Genomic DNA, 23076 nt, shown 5'->3' with positions numbered 1-23076 from the left:
GAAGAATTCACATTATTATGGTTTATATATCCATGGATAAGGGCAATGAAAACTTGTCTTTGTCTGAGTCATATCTTGTAAACTAAGAGGTAAGAGCCTCTGCGTTCTCCCCAGAAGGCTGAGTAGGCTTACACAATGCGCAACTGAATCATAAAGTCAGGGACCCACAATTGCCTCTGCATTGAATTCATTAACATTAACCAGCACTGTAGCTGCCCAGGAAGGTGCACATTTTCATTATGATCCACTCCTCTTTTAAAAACACTGCAAAGCATTTCAGGCAAAATGAATTGACTTTTGTTTTCACCACAGTGACTTGTTATTTAGGCTAACTTGTCATTTTGCTGGCATAAGTTTCCTTGATAGCTCACTGGACTCAAAAAGTTAATTTTGAATCCTTTTCAAAGGGGAGGTTCTTAAAAATAAGGAAGTCCAGAGATAATATCAGAAAATTTGCAATGTTCTAAGATTTTTGTCCACTTGCAGCTTCGTATTATTTTAGACTGTGAGACTGCTGTCTCATTATGTATATGATCTATGTGTTTCTGATTGCACTTGTGTAAATTTAAAATGATAGCATAGTTTTTTCTTGAGCATTTTACCTCATCAGCACTTCACAGGACCACTGCAATTACAGCAAAGAAAGACAAACACAACAACATCATGCAAATGCCATCATCTCAAGGTCTGTCCAGATCAGAAAGCAATCTCACTGCTCTATGCCATCGATCCATCATCATTACTATCTCAAAATCTGGGATTTCCTAACCGAACTCCAACACCATGTGATAGTTCAAAGAAATAATCACACCACTAACTTACAGTGCAACTAGTGGTAAACAATCAAGGAGCAAATTACTGCAGATGCTGAAGTCTGTACTGAAAACAATCAATGCTGGAGATTGCAGTGGGTCAGGCAGCATCCATGGAGAGAAGGCAAGCTAACGTTTTGAGTCTAGATGACTTTTCATCAGCTATGAAGAGTCATCTAGAATTGAAACATTTGCTTGCTCTCTCTCCACGGATGCTGTCTGACCTGTTATGATAAACAATCAATGCTGCTTTGCAATGCTTTGAGAACACAAATTTTAGCAAAGCTGTAATTATTTCACTACAGTCAGCATGGAACTGGTGAAGAGCCTGTTCTGTTCTGTACTGGTCTATATCCTGGAAATTAGGACAATTGATCCTAACTGTATGCCAGCGTATGACAGATATTCCTCCAGGCAGGTACATCTCATTAAAGTACCTCTGCAAGAAAATGGTTAAAATTTTGAACAGGTTGTACAGACTAAGCTTGTTCTCCCTCAAATATGTAAGATTAATTGACCAATTTAAGCTGAAAAGATTTAGCAAATAAATAGAAATAAACTTTTTTTGTTGGTAAGTGTCCATAACATGGGGAAAGATCCTTAGAGATAGATCACTCAGGGGTGTTTTCAGGTGGAATCTGTTCATATATTATTGGAAATCTGGAACCATATCCTCTTAAAGCTATTGAGGTTGTGGCACGTCAATTTAAAATTTCAAAACTGAAATTGAGTTTTGAGAGGTAAATGTAGTAGAGGTTGTTAAGATCCAAGCTGATAGCAATACTAGACAACTCAGATCCCAGAATTAAACATGGCTTTAAATATCTTATATATTTATTGTTTGGAATTGGTCAATATGGTGATTAGTCCAAAAATCTCTACAATGTGAAAAAAGGCTATTCAGCTCATTGTGTCTGTACGAACCCTCTGAAGAGTATTCTATCTGGACCCAGCCCCCCAACCCTATACTTACCATAGCTAACCCCCCTGGTCAACTCATCCCTAGACTCTATAAAGCAATTTAGCATGGCCAATTCACCTCGCATGCACATCTTTTGGTTATGGGAGGAAACTCACATAGACACGGGAAGAATGCGCAAACTCCACAAAGACAGTCACCCAATGTTGCATTTGAACCTGTATTCCTGGTGCTGTGAGGCTAACTGCTGAGCCACCATATCACCTACAGACAGCAGTTACTGACTTACTGCAGTTTTAGCTCTTAGCAGACCTGCATGATGAATTCGCATTCAATTCACGGAACAGCCCATTGTTCAGTCTCTTATCAGTTCCTGTTATCTTCAACTTTATCCAACATTTCCCCCTTTTTGATCATATCTACTGGGTTTGCCCATAAATCTAACAGCCGGAAATTTCCCAGTTGGAACGACTTGAAGAAATTTCAAAACTTTCCTGGCTTGCAAAATTCACAGGCCAGAAGCTAATTTTACTGATGAGGTTCATACCCATGAACTGAATGGAGAAACTTCATTTTTTTATCATTAATTCATAGCATGTGGGTGTCACTGGTTGATCAGATTTAGCAGATCAGTTGAAGGTAGATGTAAAACCAGGATCCTGTAAGGATGAGATTCTTCAAGTTGTCTACAAAATTCCATGCAAGGACTGCCACAAACACTATGTAGGACAAACAGGAAGAAAGTTAGCCACCAGGATACACGAACACCAGCTAGCCACAAAAAGACACAACCCTCTCTCCCTCGTAGCCCTACACATGGATGAAAAAAACCACCATTTCGACTGGGACAACACATTTATCCTGGGACAGGTTAAGCAAAGACATGCCAGAGAATTCCTAGAGGCTTGGCACTCTAACCACAATGCCATAAACAAACACATAGATCTAGATACCATCTAACAACCCCTCAGAAAACGAACAGGAAATGACATCACCACAGACCCCAGGAACCCCATCCAAGACAACCATATAAATAGAAAGCAGGAGACTACAGCTTCGCTTCACTTGGAGGTCGCCACTGACGATGTTACCTAGCCAGGTAATGAAACGTCTGGATATCAAACCTACAGCTCAGCGAGCAAACCTACACCCTAAACCTCAACCTGAGCTACCAACCTTCACAAACCTTGCATAAACACGATAGCAGGCTAGAGGTTAGGAACTGCACTGAGTAACTTACCTCCTGACTTCCCAACACCTATCCACCATCTGCAAGGCACAAGTCAGAAGCAGGATGGAATGCTCCCCATTTGCCTGGATGAGTTCAGCTCCAACAACAATCAAGAAATTTAATTGGCACTATAGTCTCAAACATCCACTCACTCCACCAACAACTCTCAAAAGCAATAGTATGCACTACTTACAAGGCACACCGCAGAAATTCACCAAAGATTTTTAGACAGTACCTTCCAAACCAATGACCATTTCCATCTAGAACGACAAGGGCAGCAGATAACACCATCTTCAAGTTCCCCTCCAAGCTGCTCATCATCCTGATTTGGAGATATATTGTCATTCCTTCACTATTGCTAGGTCAGAGTCTTGGTATTCTGTCCCTAATGGCCTTGTGGATCAACAAGGTGGACTGCAAACGTTCAAGAAGGCAGCTCTCCATCACCTTCTCAAAGGGAATTAGTGACAGGTAATAAATGCTGGCCAGCCATCAACACCACATCCCACAAATAAATTAAAAGAATCTCCTTAAACAGGGTTGAATTCAAACATGACTTGATAAATGGATAATTGATTCCCTCACTGATTCACAATGTGTCCACCTCAGCCTTGAATAAACTTAATGACCTAGCCGTAACTGTCTGCTGCAGTAAAGGATTTTAAAGATCTATTACTCTCAGTAAAAAAAGTACCCCTCATCTCTATCTCAAATGGCTAACCTCTTTCTCTGAGGTTATCTCTGGTCCTAGCCATTCCCAGAATGGAAAACAGCCTCTGCATATCTACCCTGTCAAGCCCACTAGGAATCTTTTATGTTTTAATAAGGTCTCCAGTAATTATTCTCAACTTCAAGCCAAGCTAAGCCAATTCAAACTCTCCTCATAAGAAAATCCCTCTATACTCAGGCTCAATCTGATGAAGCTTACCTGGAATGCTTCCAATGCTAGTTTATCTTTCCTTAGATTAGGGGATCAAACTGTTCACAGTATTCCAGATGTGATAAGATTAGTGCCTTGTATAGTTTCAGCAAGAACTCCCTATTTTTATACACGATTGCCTTTGAAATGAAGACCAACATACCATTTGCCTTCCCCTATTAACTGCTAAACTTGCTCACTAATTTGGCGATTCTTGCAGGAGAGGCCCCCAACTCAATCCTTCTGTGATGCAGTTTTCTACAGTCTTATCCCATTTAAATAATTCTCTGTTCTTCTTTTCTTCTTGCCAAAGAACATATTCTCACGCTTTTGCTTGCTGACTTAACATGTCTACATCCTTCAAAAACTCGTTGAGTCATCTTCACCACTTGCCTTCCCACCTAGAACATAGAGCATAGAACATAGAACAATACAGCACAGAACAGGCCTTTCAGCCCACGATGTTGTGCTGAACATTTGTCCAAGCTTAAGCACCTATCCATGTACCTATCCAATTGCCGCTTAAAGGTCACCAATGATTCTGACTCTGCCACTCCCACAGGCAGTGTATTCCATGCCCCCACCACTCTCTGGGTAGAGAACCTACACCTGACATCCCCCCTATACCTTCCACCCTTCACCTTAGATTTATGTCCCCTTGTAACACTCTGTTGTACCCGGGGAAAAAGTCTCTGACTGTCTACTCTATTCCCCTGATTATCTTATAAACCTCTATCAAGTCACCCCTCATCCTTCGCCGTTCCAATGAGAAAAGGCCTAGCACTCTCAACCTATCTTCGTACGACCTATTCTCCATTCCAGGCAACATCCTGGTAAATCTCCTCTGCACTCTCTCCAAAGCTTCCACATCTTTCCTAAAATGAGGCGACCAGAACTGCACACAGTACTCCAAATGTGGCCTTACCAAGGTCCTGTACAGCTGCAACATCACCTCACGACTCTTGAATTCAATCCCTCTGCTAATGAATGCTAATACACCATAGGCCTTCTTACAAGCTCTATCCACCTGAATGGCAACTTTCAAAGATCTATTAACATAGACCCCAAGATTCCTCTGCTCCTCCACCTTACTAAGAACCCTACTGTTAACCCTGTATTCCGCATTCTTATTTGTCCTTCCAAAATGGACAACCTCACACTTGACAGGGTTGAACTCCATCTGCCACTCCTCAGCCCAGCTCTGCATCATATCTAAGTCCCTTTGCAGCCGACAACAGCCCTCCTCACTATCCACAACTCCACCAATCTTTGTATCTTCTACAAATTTACTGACCCACCCTTCGACTCCCTCTTCCAAGTTATTAATAAGAATTACAAACAGCAGAGGACCCAGAACTGATCCCTGTGGAACTCCACTTGTAACTGGGCTCCAGGCTGAATATTTACATCTACCACCACTCTCTGACTTCGACCGGTTAGCCAGTTCTCTATCCAACTGGCCAAACTTCCCACTATACCATGCCTCCTGACTTTCCGCATAAGCCTACCATGGGGAACCCTATCCAATGCCTTACTAAATCCATGTGCACTACATCCACTGCTCTACCCTCATCCACATGCTTGGTCACCTCCTCAAAGAATTCAATAAGACTTGTAAGGCAAGACCTACCCCTCACAAATTTGTGCTGGCTGTCTCTAATTAAGCAGTGTCTTTCCAGCTACTCATAAATCCTATCCCTCAGTACCCTTTCCATTACTTTGCCTACCACTGAAGTAAGACTAACTGGCCTGTAATTCCTGGAGTTATCCCTATTCCCTTTTTTGACCAGGGGCACAACATTTGCCACTCTCCAGTCCCCTGGCACCACCCCCATTGACAGTGAAGACGAAAAGATCATTGCCAACAGTTCTGCAGTTTCCTCTCTTGCTTCCCACATAATCCTAGGATATATGCCGTCAGGCCTGGGGGACTTGTCTATCTTCAAGGTTTTCAAAATGCCCAACACATCTTCCCTCCTAACAAGTATGTCCTCTAGCTTACCAGTCCATTTCATACTCTCCTCTTCAACAAAACGGTCCCTCTCATTTGTAAATACTGAAGAAAAGTACTCATTCAAGACCTCTCCTATCAATACACAGTCTCCCACTACTGTCCTTGATTGGACCTACCCTCGTTCTCGTCATTCTCAAGTTTCTCACATACGCATAAAAGGCCTTGGGGTTATCCTTGATCCTACCTGCCAAAGATTTTTCATGCCCTCTCTTAGCTCTCCTAATCCCTTTCTTCAGCTCCCTCCTGGCTATCCTGTATCCCTCCAATTCTCTGTCTGAACCTTGTTTCCTCAACCTTATGTAAGCCTCCTTCTTCCTCCTCACAAGACATTCAACCTCCCTCGTCAACCAAGGCTCCCTCACACGACCATCTTTCTCCTGCCTGACAGGCACATACATATTAAGGACACGTCGTATCTGTTCCTTGAAAAAGTTCCACATTTCAATGACATCCTTCCCTGACAGCCTGTGCTCCCAATTTATGCTCCTCAGATCCTGTCTTGCAGCATCATATTTACCCTTCCTCCAATTGTAAAACCTACCCTGTTGCACACACCTATCTCTCTCCATAACCAAGGTGAATGTCACGGAATTGTGGTCACCATCATCAAAATGTTCACCCACTAACAAGCCCATCACTTGTCCCCAGGTTCGTTACCAAGTACCAAATCCAATATGGCTCCCCTCTGGTCAGACAATCTACATAATGAGTTAGAAAGGCTTCCTTGACACACTGCACAAACACCGCCCCGTCCAATCTACTTGATCTAAAGAGCTTCCAATCAATATTTGGGAAGTTGAAATTGCCCATGACTACTACCCTGTGGCTTCTGCACCTTTCCAAAATCTGTTTCCCAATCTGTTTCTCCACATCTCTGCTGCTATTGGGGGGCCTATAGTAAACACCCAACAAGGTGACTGCTCCTTTCCTATTTCTGACTTCAGCCCATACTACCTCCAGAGGCAGATCATCCTCGAACTGCCTTTCTGCAGCCATTATACTATTTCTAATTAGCAACGCCATTCCCCCACCCCCCCACCCCCCCCTCCTTTTTTACCACCTATTTTCATGTCATCTGCAATCTTGGCTTCTATCATCCAAGTCATTAATATATAACATAATATATAACTGTGGCCGAAGCACTAATTACCTGATGCACTCCACTAACTATAGATTGCCATCTTGAAAGTGTCCCTTTTATCTCAACTCTCTGTCTTCTATTCGTCAACCAATTCTCGATTCACATTCATATAATTGTCCCAAAACTAAGGGCTCATAAGTAGCATATTTTGTGGCATCTTATTAAATAGTTTTGTAAATCCAAATATATTATATTTACTGTTGTGGTTCTGTTTGCCGAGCTGGGAATTTGTCTTGCAAACGTTTCGTCCCCTGTCTAGGGTGACATCCTCAGTGCTTGGGAGCCTCCTGTGAAGCGCTTCTGTGATGTTTCCTCCAGCATTTATAGTGGCCTGTCTCTGCCGCTTCCGGTTGTCAGTTCCAGCTGTCCGCTGTAGTGGCCGGTATATTGGGTCCAGGTCAATGTGTTTGTTGATAGAGTCTGTGGATGAGTGGCACTGGTACATTAAATAAATACAAAGAGGAGAAAGATTTTTTTATTAGTAATAGGTTGAAGGATTGTGGAGAGCAGATAGGAAAGTGGATTTTGGGCAGAAATGAGACAAGCCATGGTTGTATCAAATGACAGAGCAGGCTCAAGGGGTGATTTGCCTAGTCTGGCTACTCGGCTTTATGTTCTAAAAAAAAGGCGACACGTCCAATTCAAAAATCCTGATTTCCTGTCATGATTTATGATAATCAGGTGAAACAGCCCCAAAGTTGGGTTAGGTAGAGCAGATCCAGGAAAGGTAACGATAGAAAGAATACAGAGGCGGACAAAGGGGCAGCAGGATGTTTAGGAAAATTGTTAAAAAGTCAATTCTGGTGGTGTGCGACATCATCCCAGCCATAATGGAAAATGTAAAACTTCCGTGCCCTCATCCCCAGAACTCCTCATTTCCACAGGCTCCCTATGCTGTATCCATGTTACCTGATGCCCTTTTACTGAAACACCAAACCCCTCAAGACCCTCGTGTGACTTGTACACCAGCCACCCTCATGCCTTTCATGCCCCCATACTAAGATATGACACTTCCTTATACATTTATCCACTAAACACTGGGTGGAACCAATGTATTTGATGGTGACATTAGAATGGCAAAACATCTTTAAATAGAACTGTCATTCATTGATAACCTTTCATTTTCTAAATAAGAAAGCTTTTTACTACAGGCCAACAGAAGTGTAAATCATCCAGACCCTCTAAAGCTTTGGTTTTAGAAATTGCAAATATCTGATGTTATAAACATTATGCACTTAACAAAGAAATCAAAAATCCAGAGCTAACAATCAGGCAAAGTCTTCTCTCAAGATTAGTTGTTTCAATAATCTAATGGCAATCTGGGCACCTGGCCAAGCCTCATTGTGCACAATCAGCTATGAATTTCTTGTGTTGATACATATTATTGCACATTGCATTTGGGAGTAATGGGAAAAAACATGTCAAGCAGTGTGTAAATTAGTCCAGAACATTTCTACAAGAGTTCCTATGACCCAGGTCCAAAGGTTTTCAGGTACTTCATCAGTTATATTCCCTTGATCAGAAGACCAGATGTGGCAATGTTTGCTAATGATTGTGCAATGTTCAGACCCATTCACAGCTCCTCAAATAAGCAGTATGTGTTTCTATGTAGCAAGACCTGGTAAACTTCCAGGTTAGGCTGGTAAGTGGCAGGCAGTATTTATACTAGACCAATGCCATAGCTATCTCTAATAAAGAACCATCAACCCTTAAAATTCAAACTGTCAAACTGAACTGGACCAGTCATAGAAATACTGTGGCTACAATGGCGGGTCATAGGCTAGGAATTCTGTGGTGAGTAACTCATTTTTGCGCCCTCAGTATTTTATCTGCCATCTTAAAAACACAGCTGAGGAGGATGATGGAATAATTCCCAACAGTCTGAATGAGTGCAGCTCCAAGAACACTCAGGAAACTTGACATCATGCAGGACAAAGCAACCACTTGATTGTCACCCATCAATTTCCCTTCACTACCAATGTACTGTGATCTGCAGTATGTACCATCTACAAGATGCATTGCAGCAACTCATCAAAGCTCCTTCAGTAGCAATTTTTAAACTCATGACCTTTGCTATCCAGAAGGACAGGGCAGCAGATGCATGCGCATATCACCACCTGCCACATACCGTACTGTTAGAGGTTCAAAATCCTGCAAGTCCCTTCCTAACAGCAATGTGGATGTCTCTACAGTTGTCTAAGGAGGAAACTCACCAACACTTTCTTTGGGATAATTAGAACTTGGTACTAAATGCTGGCCTAGCCAGTGATGCCCACAACCATGAGCATTTTTTTTGAAATGACAAATTTTGGTCATTTGTGCTGTGTTTTCCCAAATCCAATTTCTCACTTACAGTTTTTATAAAAAGGAGAATGAATATTATACTGACATGACAGTCAACATATTGTGATGCTGCCATAAAGCACTCTTTAAAATCACAACTAACTGATCTGAATAGCCATCATGAGATAAATTAATCTCTTAATAGCTTGTCCTCAATTTCATAGTTAGCCAGATAGATAAAGATGAGATAAGTAGACACAAATGTGTAAATAGATGAATTATATGTAAAAACAGAGAAATGAAGGCAAATAGATATACATACCAGTTTCATTGCTAATTTCACCTTCAGCACAAGGTATACAATCAAAGCAACAAATTGGCTGTCCAGGTCTGATTCCTTTTCTTGTTCCAGGTAAACAAGTTTCACTGCACTGTGACTTGACCTGGATAGGAAAAGAGCAATAACTTTCTATTTCATTACTCGGGTGCATTATTCAGGAGGTCATAATTTATGAATTGCATTTGTTTAACCTCCTGAGAAAATAATGAGATTTGATCTAAAGCCTGTCATGTGAACAAAATTAAACTGATAATGGATACATTAATACAGAATGCATTGACTGTTGTATTTTTCCGATTAAAACGTAGAACATTGAAAAGTACAGCACAGAACAGGCCCTTTGGCCCATGATGTTGTGCCGAGCATTAATCCTAATGTAAAATAAAATAACTTAACCTACACACCTCTCAATTCACTGCTATCATGTGCATGTCCAGCAGTTGCTTAAATGTCCCTAATGACGCTGCTTCCACCATCACTGCTGGTGATGCATTTCATGCATTCACAACTCTCTGCGTAAAGAACCTTCCTCTGACGTCCCCTCTATGCCTTCCTTCTAATATCTTAAAACTATGACCCCTCATGCCAATCAATCCTGCTCTAGGGAAAGGTGTCTGGCTATTAACTCTATCCATGCCTCTCATTACCTTGTATACCTCAATCAGGTCACCTTTCTTCCTCCTTCTCTCCAAAGAGAAAAGTCCAAGCTTAGTCAACCTCTCTTGAAAGGCAAGCCCTCCAGTCCAGGTAGCATCCTGGTATACCTTCTTTGCACCCTCTACAAAGCCTCTGTATCTTTCCTATAGTAGGGCAATCAGAACTGGACACAATATTCGAAGTGTGGTCTCACCAGGGACTTGTAGAGCTCTAGCAAAACCTCGTGGCTCTTAAACTCAATCCCCCATTAATGAAAGCAAAAACACCATATGCTTTCTTAACAACCCTATCCACTTGTGTGGCAACTTTGAGGGATCTATGTGCTTGAACACCAAGATCTCTCTGTTCCTCCACACTGCCAAGAATCCTGTCTTTAACCCTATATTTAGCATTCAAGTTCAACCTTCCAAAATGCACCACTTTGCTTTTTTCCAGGTTGAACCCCATCTGCCATTTCTCAGGCCAGCTCTTCGTCCTGTCTATGTCATGCTTCAGCCTGCAATAACCACCGATACTATCAATGGCACCTCCAACCTTTGTGTCATCTGCAAATTTACTAACGCACCCCTCAATCTCATCATCCAAGTCATTCTTAAAAAAGTACAAAGAGCAGAGGCCCAAGAACAGAGCCCTGCAGGACACCACTCGACACTGACCTCCAGGCAGAATACTTCCCATCTACAACCACTCTCTGCCTTCTGTAAGCCAACCAGTTCTGAATCAAGAAAACCAAATCTTCTTGTATCCCATACTTCCTGACTTTATGAATGAACCTACCATGGGGAACCTTACCAAATGCCTTGCTGAAGTCCATGTACACCACATCCACCGCTCGACCTTTGTCGACCTGTCTTGTCACCTCCTCAAAGAACTCAATAAGATTAGTTAGGCATGACCTGCCCCTCACACAGCCATGCTGTCTGTCTTTAATCATGCTATGCTTTTCCAAATAGTCATAAATCCTATCTCTATGTATTTTTACCAAAACCTTGCTGACCACAGATGTAAGACTGACTGGTCTGTAATTGCCATGAATTCTTAAAAAGAGAAACAACATTCACCTCCTTCCAATCCTTCTGTATGATTCCCGTGAAAAGTGAGGAAACAAAGATCTTCTCCAGTGGCGTAGCAACTCCTTTCTCACTTCCCAGAGCAGCCTAGGATAAATCTGATCTGGCCCTGGGGACTTATCAATCTTAATGTTTGCCAAAATTTCGAGCACATCAACTTTATAAATCTTGATCTGATTAAGCCTGTATCCCTGCTCCTCAAACTTCTCATTCACAGTAAGGTGTCTTTCCTTCGTGAAAACCGAAGCAAAAAACTCATGTAGGGCTTCCCCTATCTGCTTAGACTCCACGCACAAGTTCCCTATGCTATCCTTGATTTTCCCTACCTTCTCCCTGATCATTCTCTTATTCTTCACATATGAATAAAATGCCTTTGGGTTCTCTCTAATCCTTCCTGCCAAGCCTTTCTCGTGCTCCCTCCTGACTCTCCTCAGTCTATTTCTGAGCACCTTTCTAGCAAGCCTGTAATCCTCTAAAGCTGTGATAGATCCTTGGCTCATCCACCTCACATAAGCTGCCTTCTTCCTTTTGACGAGAAGCTCCTCTGTTCTCATCATCCAAGGTTCCTTAATTTTACCTCTTCTTACCTGTCTCAGAGGAACAAATTTGTGCATCACTCACAACAACTGCTCCTTAAATAGTCTCCACATGTCTGCTGTGCCATTTCTGTGGAACAATTGCTCCCAGTCTGTACTTCCCAACTCCTGTCTGATAGAGTCATAATTTCCTTTTCCCCAATTAAATATCTTCCCTCGGTAACTGCTCCTTTCCATCTCTAAAGCGATGGTAAATGTGAAGCAGTTGTGGTCACTGTCACCAAAGTGTTCTCCCATCCCAAGATCTGACACCTGTCCTAGTTCGTTGCCGAACACCAAATCCAAAATGGTCTCTCCCCTCGTTGGTCTGTCTACATACTGAGTAAGGAACCCCTCCTGAACACACCTGACAATAAAGGCTCCATCCAAACCATCTTCACTAAGGAGGTTCCAGTTGATATTGGGAAAGTGGAAATCACCCATAACAACAGCCCTGCTACATCTGCACTTTTCCAAAATCTGCCAGCTTTTGAGAACTTCAATCTCTCTACTACTCTTAGGGGATCTGTAGAAAGCCCTCAATGAGGTGGCTGATCCCTTGCTGTTCCTAACTTCCACCTATACTGACTCAATAGACAAGCCTTCCTCAACAATCTTTGTTTCTGTAGCTGTGATGCACTCTCTGATTAACAATGCTACACCTCCTCCCCTTTTTCCACCCTCCCTGTTTTTAAATGTTCTAAACCCTGGAACATCTAATAACCATTCATCCCCCTGTGAAACCCACGTCTCCATTATGGCCACAAGTGTTTAACATTTAAATAGAATCACAATATCAGAAATACCAGAAACTGATTAATCAAAATCTCTTTTGATTACTCTATTTGCATGAATCCTTTGTTCGGATTCATCTTATTTCAATTTCTCACTGTGTGTAGAGTTGGCTGCATGTGATAATTGAAACAGTGATTCATGAGTTGGCAGGCTACCTATCATTATCACTCTTAGTTCCACCAAAGTAGAGAGACAAGTAAAATGGGCTGTCAACTCACTACTGCTTGTTTTACAACATAGGGCATTGTCAAGATCTTACATAATACCACTCTGTACATCTTCCAAATCTTTCTCTTTTGCCTTTTTATCTCCTTGAAGTTTTGTGTCTTCTTTCTGATAGACACCTCTCAACCTGATAAGAATATACAATCACCTACTCCCACTCTCCATGCCCATCTTTGCTTGTTTGTTTCATGATGTTAATCACAATGATGGAAGAGGATGTAGAATTTGCTGAGATGATCTGTATATCTTTGATGATGTTTTGGCCACTGAAACTTTCAGCTGCACGAAAAAAGGTATGAACCTTAATTTTCCTTCATTCCTTACCATTTTCTGTCCTCCATTCCAGATTATAGCATCCTCCTGTATCACCAGTTGGTTCTCAGTCTCAGCAGATGCAATGTACTGGCCAACTTTAACGTACTTAATGTTCCCATTTGAGTCCACCTGCCAATTCAAGAGATCATAGGCTGCAAGAGGATCACCATTGGCATTGAATCTCACTTCATCTCCAAGCGTAGTTGTAAAGTTAACTTCCTTTAAGTAATGCAGGACCTTTGTTTAGAAATCAGAGAATATGCTTCCTGTTATACTTATAGCCAGTATTTAAAGTCAACATGAAACTCCTGTAAGGCTGCCACTGACTCGTACATCTGAAATAGTCATAGGTGTCATTTATTTATTGACATAAGTCCATGGAGTAAAGCCCCTCTCCAGAACTTGACCACATGACTTCATCTGATGCTCCAGTATTGAGTATTGTATTGAGGGAGTGCAGCACTCTTTTTGGTGCCATCTTTTAAATGAGGAAGTAAACCAAGGAGTCTTCTGCCCTTTCAAATGGAAATAATTGATCATATTGTACAGTTGGATAAGTACAGTGAGTTGGCTGGGTATCATGGCAATATTTATTCCTCAATCCATGTCAAAAACAGGTGATCAAATAATTTATTCTATTACACTTTGTGGGAGATTGCTGTGCATATTGGCTGCCATATTGTCTATATAAATAGCTATGCTTCAATTGTACATTGTTGGCATGAACAGCCTACAGTAAAAATGCAGGTTCTTTTTTTTGAAATACGACACAATTCCAAAAGCCAGTCCCATTTTTCATTCTGAAATGCATGAAAGCCAAGTGCTAAAATTATTAATCTGGGTTGAGGGGGAATATCCTCAGACTTTTTAAAATTCGTTTTGGAAACATTCAAAATTTTCATATACATTTTGTTTTTGAATGGAATTTTGCCTCCAATTTATATGCTGCCAGTTACTTGCCTTCATGTTCCACTGATATTGGTTTCAATCCAAAAGTTAAGTATCGTAACAGAAAATCCTAAATTAGAAAATTTAAAATGTTTTAAATGTATCTATTTTATTTAAAGCACCACATTTGAAAATGGATACAAAATACTTGTTTCATTCTATGAAAAGAAAAATCAAATGTTTCCTGCTAAATTCAGAAAAAAAAGTGGAAAACTCATGGTATCTGGAGTGGCACAATGGCTCAGTGGTTAGCACTGCTACCTCACAGCACCAGGGATCCGGGTTCGATTCCAGCCTTGAGTGACTGTCTGTGTAGAATTTGCACATTCTCCACATGTCTGCATGGGTTTCCTCTGGGTGTTCTGGTTTCCTCCCACAGTCCAAAGATGTGCAGGCCAGGTGAATTAGCCATGCTAAATTGCCCATAGTGTTAGGTGCATTAATCAGAGGGGAAATGAGTCTGGGTGGATTACTCTTTGGAGGGTCGGTATGGACTTGTTGGGCTGAAGGGCCTGTTTCCACACTGTAGAGAATCTAATCTGGCTTCCATAATAAAGAAATCTTTCCTTTTCTGTACCAATTATCACAAGACCAGAACATTTCAAAACTGTAATCTGATTTGTAATGTAAGAAATAAGAAAGTCAAATTGAGCACAGTGAGCTTCCTCAGATAGTAATCACAGCCAGTTTTGGAATACTGTGTGCAGTTCTGGACCCCTCCTATCAGAAGGATGTTGTGAAACTTGAAAGAGTTCAGAAAAGATTTATAAGGATGTTGCCAGTGTTGGAGGATTTGAGCCAAAAGGAGAGGCTGAATAGGCTGTGGCTGTTTTCCCTGGAGCGTCAGAGGCTGAGGGGTGATGTTATAGAGGTTTATAAAATCATGAGGGGTATAAATAGGGTAAATAAGCAAAGTCTTTTCCCTGGGGTAGGGGGAGTCCAGAACCAGAAGGCATAGGTTTCAGGTGAGAGGGGAAAATTTAAAAGAGACATAAGAGGCAACATTTTCACATAGAGGGTGGTGTGTGCAAAGAATGAGCTGCCAGAGGAAGTGATGAAGGCTGGTATAATTATAGAATTTAAAAGGCATCTGGATGCATATATGAAAAGGAAGTATTGAGAGGGATATGGGCCAAGTGCTCCCAAATGGGACTAGGTTAGGTTAGATTATCTGGTTAGCATGGATGTGTTGGACCAAAGGGTCTGTTTCCATGCTGTACATCTCTAGGACTGTATGACTCAATTTGTTTTAGATATCTGTCATAGGTTATACATGTTCCATACTCGAAGAATTAAGAGTGTCATGGGATCTTTCATGTTCACATGAGAGGTCAGATATATCTTGGCTTAATGAATCATCAGAAGGACAATATATATACTTATATTATTTAGAATCAATCAAGCTTCACTCCCCTTACAGAAAAATACATTTTTTTTGTTCTTATTCATTCAAATAGCAGATTGTCAGATTGCAAACTACACGATGGGAGATCAATTCAAAAAAGTGAATGCATGGATTTGACTGAGACCTGGTGTGAAAACAATTTATCTTCACAATTTATATTTGTTTCTATCGCAACAACCTTATTTGAATTGCATTTAGTTGCGATGATCACGATTACACATGCTATTGCCTATTGTGTGGGATTATCTGACAAGTCATTCTCATCAAGTGCATTGAGTCTAAATTTATTGTCATGTGATTTGAATACTAAGTGCTTTAAGATGCAATTTTTATTGATAGACCACTTACCTGCCATGATTTAAGGTTTGAAATGTCTGGATGTGCTTTATTGATAAATGGCCCTTGGCCCTTTTTGCACAGCATTAAGTTATGGATAGAATGGGCCACAGCATAAACAGCTCTATATGTATTGTAGGAAACTCTCAGTTGTGATTCATCAGTGAATATGGTACGGACGTCTTTTAAGTTTTCTTGCCCAGGGCACTTTTGTTTTGAAGGCCCCATCCTTATTTCTTCTGTGTTGTTGTATGGTGTCCACGTACAATGAAACACAGCTTCCCAAAACTGCTTAATATATACATTGCCTGGGTACTTGGGTGGATGGAGCCTGACCAGGAACTGTTTCATACCAGGAGTATAAGCCCTACGAATTGCCCAACCCAACGTCCCACACAAAGTTTCAGAATTGCCTGCTGTAGAGAGCAGTGCTGCAGTGCTCCAGCCTTCACTAGCCAACCATTGCAATCCAGTGACATTCTGCCGCACAAGTTCCTCCATTAAGAAGCTCAGATCTATCTCAGGAACAAAGGCGAGAATAACTTTGACATTCAACGATTTAATGAGCTTGACTGGATGCAGGATTTTCTCCCTGTCATACACTTTGGGGAGAAAGTCAGAGAAAGCAACACAGACTCCAACTTTTGTGACTTGTTCCACAAAGGTCAAAATTCCCAAGTGTCCATAATCATCATTGGATCCAAACACTGCCAACCAAGTCCAACCAAAATGTTTCACAAGCTGCACAAATGCTGTGACTTGGAAATAATCACTGGGTACAGTTCGGAAAAAGGTTGGGAATTGCTTTTTATTGCTCAAACACGTGCACGAAGAAAAGTAACTAACCTGTCAAAATATCAAAAAGAGACATTTTAATACAGTACTTTTGTTGTGATTAGGAAGTCTGTCTTTTAAAATGTCTATTCAAGAAGGTAAGGGATAGATTTTCAATTTACTGCCACAGCTCAAAATTGCATTAAAGATTTGCCACCTCATCCACGCCAGTTTCCACTGGTTTCAGGAGAAAGGAGAATCAAGTGGGTTTCTGTAATGGGTGCCTGATGCACAATATCAGTTTATACTCAGGTTGGAAGACGAAATCTCATTATATTATTCCTTGCAGATTAGTTCGCATACACATTCTTAACGTTTGTGAACCTTACATTTGGCCAAATTTGCAAATCAAGACAATGTTCTCATTTAGCAGTCCACTCCTTAATTTATTGAAGACCACAATCAATGCTAAGTAATAAAGATATGAATATTAAAAGAATGCTTTCAGATATTGGCCAGTATGATTGATTACAGTAATTTGAAGACTGTCATCTATTTAAATTGTACAGTTTTAGCAGTTGTTTCAGGAATTAAGAAATGTATGCTAGTACAAGGACATAATTTACTTTTATTGTTTCAAAATGGAAGTGACAAGATCTCAGGTTAGCTACAAAGTAAAGCTTTGACCTAACAATACCTCTACGGCAATTCAAACGAGTCTGATCTGTTTTGTTTCCAGTTGCAGAAAATGAGTGAAATTAGCAACTGTTGCCAATTTGGACTATAGGCTGAAACTATGAACTGGAACTAAGAATTGCATCAAAGCAATTTCACATAGAACTCTTAAGAGGGAAGCCATTCATCCAATTTCTCTGTATGCAGCTTGAATACAGATCAGAGTGGTGCTGGAAAAGCACAGCAGGTCAGGCAGCATTCGAGGAGCAGGAAAATAGACGTTTCAGGCAAAAGCCCTTTATCAGGAATATAGGCAGGAAGCCTCCAGGGTGGAGGGATAAAATCAGATCACTTCAGTGCTATTTCATATTGTCCCTGAACCCATTGCACATAAAGGGCCAAACATATTTCACAAATATTTTCATCTCTTGGTTTTAAGTATTCATTATTGTGCAGATACTAAAGGGCAATATTGCGAGAACAATGTAGAATGCAGAATTGATCTAATTAAATCTTTCTACATTCAATTTCACAGATTTGATGAAGGGTTTTCTTTTTTCATGTTCTCTTCCACCACTTGTGAAAATACAGCTCCAAATTAGAAAGAGACCTAAGGGGCAACTTTTTCACGCAGAGGGTGGTACGTGTATGGAATGAGCTGCCAGAGGAAGTGGTGGAGGCTGGTACAATTACAACATTTAAGAGGCATTTAGATGAGTATATGAATAGGAAGGGTTTGGAGGGATATGGGCCAGATGCTGGCAGGTGGGACTAGACTGGGTTGGGATATCTGGTCGGCATGGACGGGTTGGACCGAAGGGTCTGTTTCCATGCTGTACCTCTCTATGACTCTATCTATAATATCTCAGCTTGTGACACTTTGATGCGTTCTTTTGAAATGGTGTATGTGCTGGCTATGAGACTGAATCCCATCCCTCCCATATAAGATCATACATCCTGCTAACAAGACCCATGCTCCATCTCTGAGCAATATTTATTTTTATAATCTCATGCTGGAATGATAATTGCAAAACCTTTTGCATTGCTCAAGTGCAGCTTGATTAACATAACTCAAACTAGTGATCAAACTGGATGTTTCTTTGTCAGTATGGCTCAGAGTGACTTATGGATGTGAAAACAGAAGTCCACACAAACTTTTATGCCTACTTGACATTAAATTTATCTCCTCCTCAGCTCTATTTAACGGTCTTTGCTCCATATCCTTTGAAAGTTCTGATCAACAAAAAAGTACTTGCCTCAACCTTGAAGTACCATTGCTATCCTTGATCTCCATGCTACTGAGAAAGTTTATAACAGCTTCATGTTAAATATTTTGCAACTTACCATTGGTATTCCAAATATCCCCACTGTTCTGGCGATTGCTATGGATTGCGTTGAGCCAGCATCAGCAATAAGTGCATGCACTGAAGAACCTCCATGGCATTTCAAAAGTGTAACATTTTCATCTTGACCATTAAGGATTGTCAGGGCTGCTCTAAGAGCCAACACTGGAGTGGTACAGGAATCGTAAATCTTATACCCCAGAGTGATATTGGGAAGAAGTAATGGGTCATTATTAATTTCTTCAATAGCAAAAATCATCAACTGAGCCCAGCGAAATGCTCTCAGATTAAAACTGTGGGAAACACAAATGTTCTGAATCTGAAAAATCACATAAACAAATGTATTTATGTAGCAGAGTCTTTCATGTACTATGTATACCAGCAAGATTAGATTACTTACAGTGTGGAAACAGTCCCTTCGGCCCAACAAGTCCACACCGACCCGCCGAAGCATAACCTACCCATACCCCTACATTTACCCCTTACCTAACACTACGGGCAATTTAGCATGGCCAATTCACCTGACCTGCACATCTTTGGAGTGTGGGAGGAAACCGGAGCACCTGGAGGAAACCCCACGCAGACACGGGGAGAACGTGCAAACTCCACACAGTCAGTCACCTGAGGCGGGAATTGAACCCGGGTCTCTGGCGCTGTGAGGCAGCAGTGCTAACCACTGTGTCACCGTGCCGCCCACAAAGACATTCTGAGCACATACATTTATACAATCACAATTCCCATTCATAAAAAAAGCATAAGCTATTGGATTGACTACGTGTTATCTGGAGAAAAAACATAAATGTTGCAACTTATTATTTTACTGGTTCATATGTGAATTTCAGTCTATCTGAAATAAATTTAGAATTAGTTTAGAGAAAAACGAAGTCTACACTCATTGTAAATTATCCACATTGGTAATAGCATCTTCTTCCAACCAGCCTCTCCCACACTCTTAGAATCTCTGACCCCTGTCTTTTTTGTGAAGCTCTTCCTTTCTCTGTGTTCAGTCAGTTTGGACTATACCATGGCATTTCCTCTCACAGTCCCTTTGAGTTCTCAATAACACGTTGAGAAAGACTTCACTCACTCTATACATGTTGGAGTTTCTGGTAGAATTTGGTAGGAAGTCTTTGGAATGTAATTAGTGTTGGAAAACAATTTCAGGGAACTGTTATGATAAGTAGTAATATAAGACTAGATTACTTACAGTGTGGAAACAGGCCCTTCGGCCCAACAAGTTCACACCGACCCTTTGAAGAGCAACCCACCCACCTACATTTACCCCTTCACTTAACACTACAGGCAATTTAGCATGGCCAACTCACCTAACCTGCACATTTTTTGTGTTGTGGGAGGAAACCAGAGCACCCGGTGTAAACCCACACAGAGAGAATGTGCAAACTCCACATGTACAGTTGCCTGAGGTGGGAATTGAACCCAGGTCTCTGGTGCTGTGAGGCAGCAGTGCTAGCCACCGTGCTGCCCACAATAAGGATTGTTCTTCCAATATATCTAACTTAATAGGAAGGGTTTGGAGGGATATGGGCCGGGTGCTGGCAGGTGGGACTAGATTGGCATGGACGGGTTGGACCAAAGAGTCTATTTCCATGTTGTACATCTCTATGACTCTATGATAGACATAGAAACACAAATTATTTTGGTAAATAACTCATGCATTTGACATAATTTGCGAAGTAGGTTTACTTTTTTTGATGATGTCATTTCCTGTTTTCTTCTTTGATGGTAAGTATTAATATGAAGAACCAGGAAGCAGAAATTCAATTTACCTTATTGGTTGCTAGACAGAAGAGTATTTTTGAAAAGGAAATAATCTGAATCTTCGGAACCAGTTGCTCCCAAAGGTCTGGATCTTTCCTCCTTAATACATAGCTGAGCACAATGGCAACACCATCACAATAGTGATGAATCGTTGTGACCACTAAATAGTAGATAGGTTTTAGGGTGTCTGGAGATGGGCTACCTACCTCAGAAATGTTCTGAACTGTTCTTGTAGCTACAATATTTACATGAGTAGTCCGGTTACGTTTCTGGCCAGTCATCATGATCTTGATGGAAAGAGTGTGTTGGGAGTCAACTCCACCTTTTTCAAGGGTCTAGATTAGGTTGGTGCTGGAAAAGCACAGCAGGTCAGGCAGCATCCGCTGAGCAGGAAAATCGACGTTTCAGGCAAAAGCCCTTTATCCGGTTTCCAGCATCTGCAGTCTTCACTTCCACCTTTTTCAAGCCATTTTATTTTTCTTTTTTTTTGTCATCTTTTGTTGCTTTTCAAAATATTCCCAATCATTTGGCTTACCACTAATTTTTGCCACATGGCTATTTTTTCTTTTAATTTAATGTTATTGTTAACTTCCTTGGTTAATCATGGTTTGTTTATCCCTAAGCTAGAATCCTTCTTCCACACTGGGATATACTTTTGTTGGAAGGCATTAATGATTTTCTTAAATGTCTGTCAGTGTTCATCAACCCCTTTCCCAGTCCAATCTAGTCAAAATTGCACTCATTACTTTGTAATTTCCCTTATTTAATTTTAGCACAGTTGTTTCCAACCTAATTTACTTACTCTCAATCTCAATGTTAAATTGTACCATTTCATGGTTGCTATTTCCTAGGGGAGATGTTTTACTCTCAGATCTTACATAATACATTACCAGATGCAAAATAGTTTGATCCCTATTTGTATCCATAACATATTGTTCTAGAAAACTGTCCCAAATACACTCCATGAATTCTTCTTCATGCCTACTTATGCCAATTCAATTTTCCAAACTATGTGGAAATGGAATTCTTCCTTGACTATTGTACTGTCTTTCATACATATCCTAATTATCTATTGATTTATTTTCTGACTGACAGTATAACTGCTGTTAGGGGACCTATAGACTACTCCTGCTAGTGTCGTCTTTTTCTTTTATTTCTTTTATCCATATGGATTCTACATCAAACAAACCAAGATTATTTTTTGTTATCATGTTATTTAATCTTGTACTAACAAAACTACCCATCACCCTTCTTGACTGTCCTTTCAAATATTTACAAACGCTTAAATACTTAGCTCCCAGCTACAGATCGTTTTGTAGCAATGTCTCTGCATTGGATATATGATAATATCCATTTACAACTATTTGTGCTATTATTCCAGAATGCTTTGTGACTTAAATGAAGTGGCATTAATTTTGATTTTTTTAACATTTCTTTCAACCTGTGACCATACTGGTTCCTAGTTTTTTGTCTGCTAGCTCTGTTCCTTCCTGTCCAACTTTGTATAATTTCCTAAACAGCTGCCTTGCAATGCAACCAAATCATGTATGCATCTCCTCTCCAGAAGCCTTTCCTCCCCTTTCTATTTATTAAACACCTCACTGCAACCCTCATTATCTGATTTGCCAGGACACCAGTCCCAGCATGTTTCAAGTAAAGCTTATTCCATCCCAGTACTGTTACAAATGCTCTATGAACAGAAACCCATTCCTCCCACACCAATATTTCTGTACTGCGTTCTCAGAAGTGGATTTACCTCATTATTTTTGCCAATGGCTCAGTTAGCAAACCTGAGATAATTACTTTGGACATTCTGCCTTTTAACTTATTTTCTGACTGTTCAAATTCTTTCAGCAGAACCGCCTTTCTAGCCCTGTCAATGCTGTTGATACCAATGTGGATGATGGAAACTGAGACTCTCCCTTCCCATCCCACGTTGCTCTCCAGCTCTGAAGTGATGTCCTCAATAATGGTGCAAGGGAGGCACACAATCTTCATGACTTACACTCACAGTTACAGAGAACAATATCTATGCCCTTAATTATACTGTCACCTGCCACTACTACATTCCTATTTCCTCCCCCAACTTTCCTCTCCCTGCATCACAATACCATTGTCAGTTCACTCATTCTCTCTGCAGTTCCTGCTCTCATCCACAGAGCTTGCAAGAACCTCATAACTGTTGGATAATTGTAGTGGCAGAAGCTCCTTGGATGCTACTCCATGGGTTGCTTCACCTGCCTCACCTGCAGTTAGATTCTCTTGTCCCTGATCATATTTTCTAATCAGAGGTGTGTGAAATATTTTAAGCTGCAGTTATGTACAGTAATGGTGCTCACTCCAGGTGGTGTCCAATAGCTTCCACATACTGCAGCAGCAATACCTCAAAAATATTATCAAAACTACTGAATTTCATTTAACTCATTAACTCATTATTGTAGTATTGTTGGTTCTTATACTTGAAGAATTAATTGCTCTTTTCACTTATACGAATCTTATACTTAACAAAATATTATTTTT

General features: G+C 40.7%; 1 protein-coding gene across 1 annotated transcript; it reads right to left on the bottom strand.

The window, feature by feature from the left end:
• Positions 1-598: 598 nt before the first annotated feature.
• LOC140478591 (vomeronasal type-2 receptor 1-like) lies at positions 599-22554 on the bottom strand. The gene is made up of 7 exons (XM_072571814.1): positions 22313-22554; positions 18779-19070; positions 16456-16831; positions 15998-16380; positions 13306-13533; positions 4208-4282; positions 599-625 (listed from the first exon to the last, which is right to left on the bottom strand). The coding sequence occupies exons 1-7, from the start codon at positions 22552-22554 to the stop codon at positions 599-601; spliced, it is 1623 nt and encodes a 540-aa protein (XP_072427915.1).
• Between the last annotated feature and the right edge of the window lie 522 nt (positions 22555-23076).

The sequence above is a fragment of the Chiloscyllium punctatum genome, chromosome 6, assembly GCF_047496795.1.
Source record: "Chiloscyllium punctatum isolate Juve2018m chromosome 6, sChiPun1.3, whole genome shotgun sequence".
Classification (NCBI taxonomy): Eukaryota; Metazoa; Chordata; class Chondrichthyes; order Orectolobiformes; family Hemiscylliidae; genus Chiloscyllium; species Chiloscyllium punctatum.
The sequence above is the reverse complement of the archived record's forward strand: the minus strand, read 5'-3'. Positions and strand labels throughout refer to the sequence as shown.

What these genes read in the sequence shown, in the direction of transcription:
- LOC140478591 (XM_072571814.1), bottom strand. Translation starts at nt 22,554, where the DNA reads ATGAAGATTGTGTGCCTCCCTTGCACCATTATTGAGGACATCACTTCA. An exon ending in TGTGCGGCAGAATGTCACTG is followed by an intron (nt 16,381 to 16,455) that starts GATTGCAATGGT and finishes CTGAAACTTTGT; the next exon opens with GTGGGACGTTGGGTTGGGCA. An exon ending in GGAATGGAGGACAGAAAATG is followed by an intron (nt 4,283 to 13,305) that starts GTAAGGAATGAA and finishes TCTATGTTCTAG; the next exon opens with GTGGGAAGGCAAGTGGTGAA.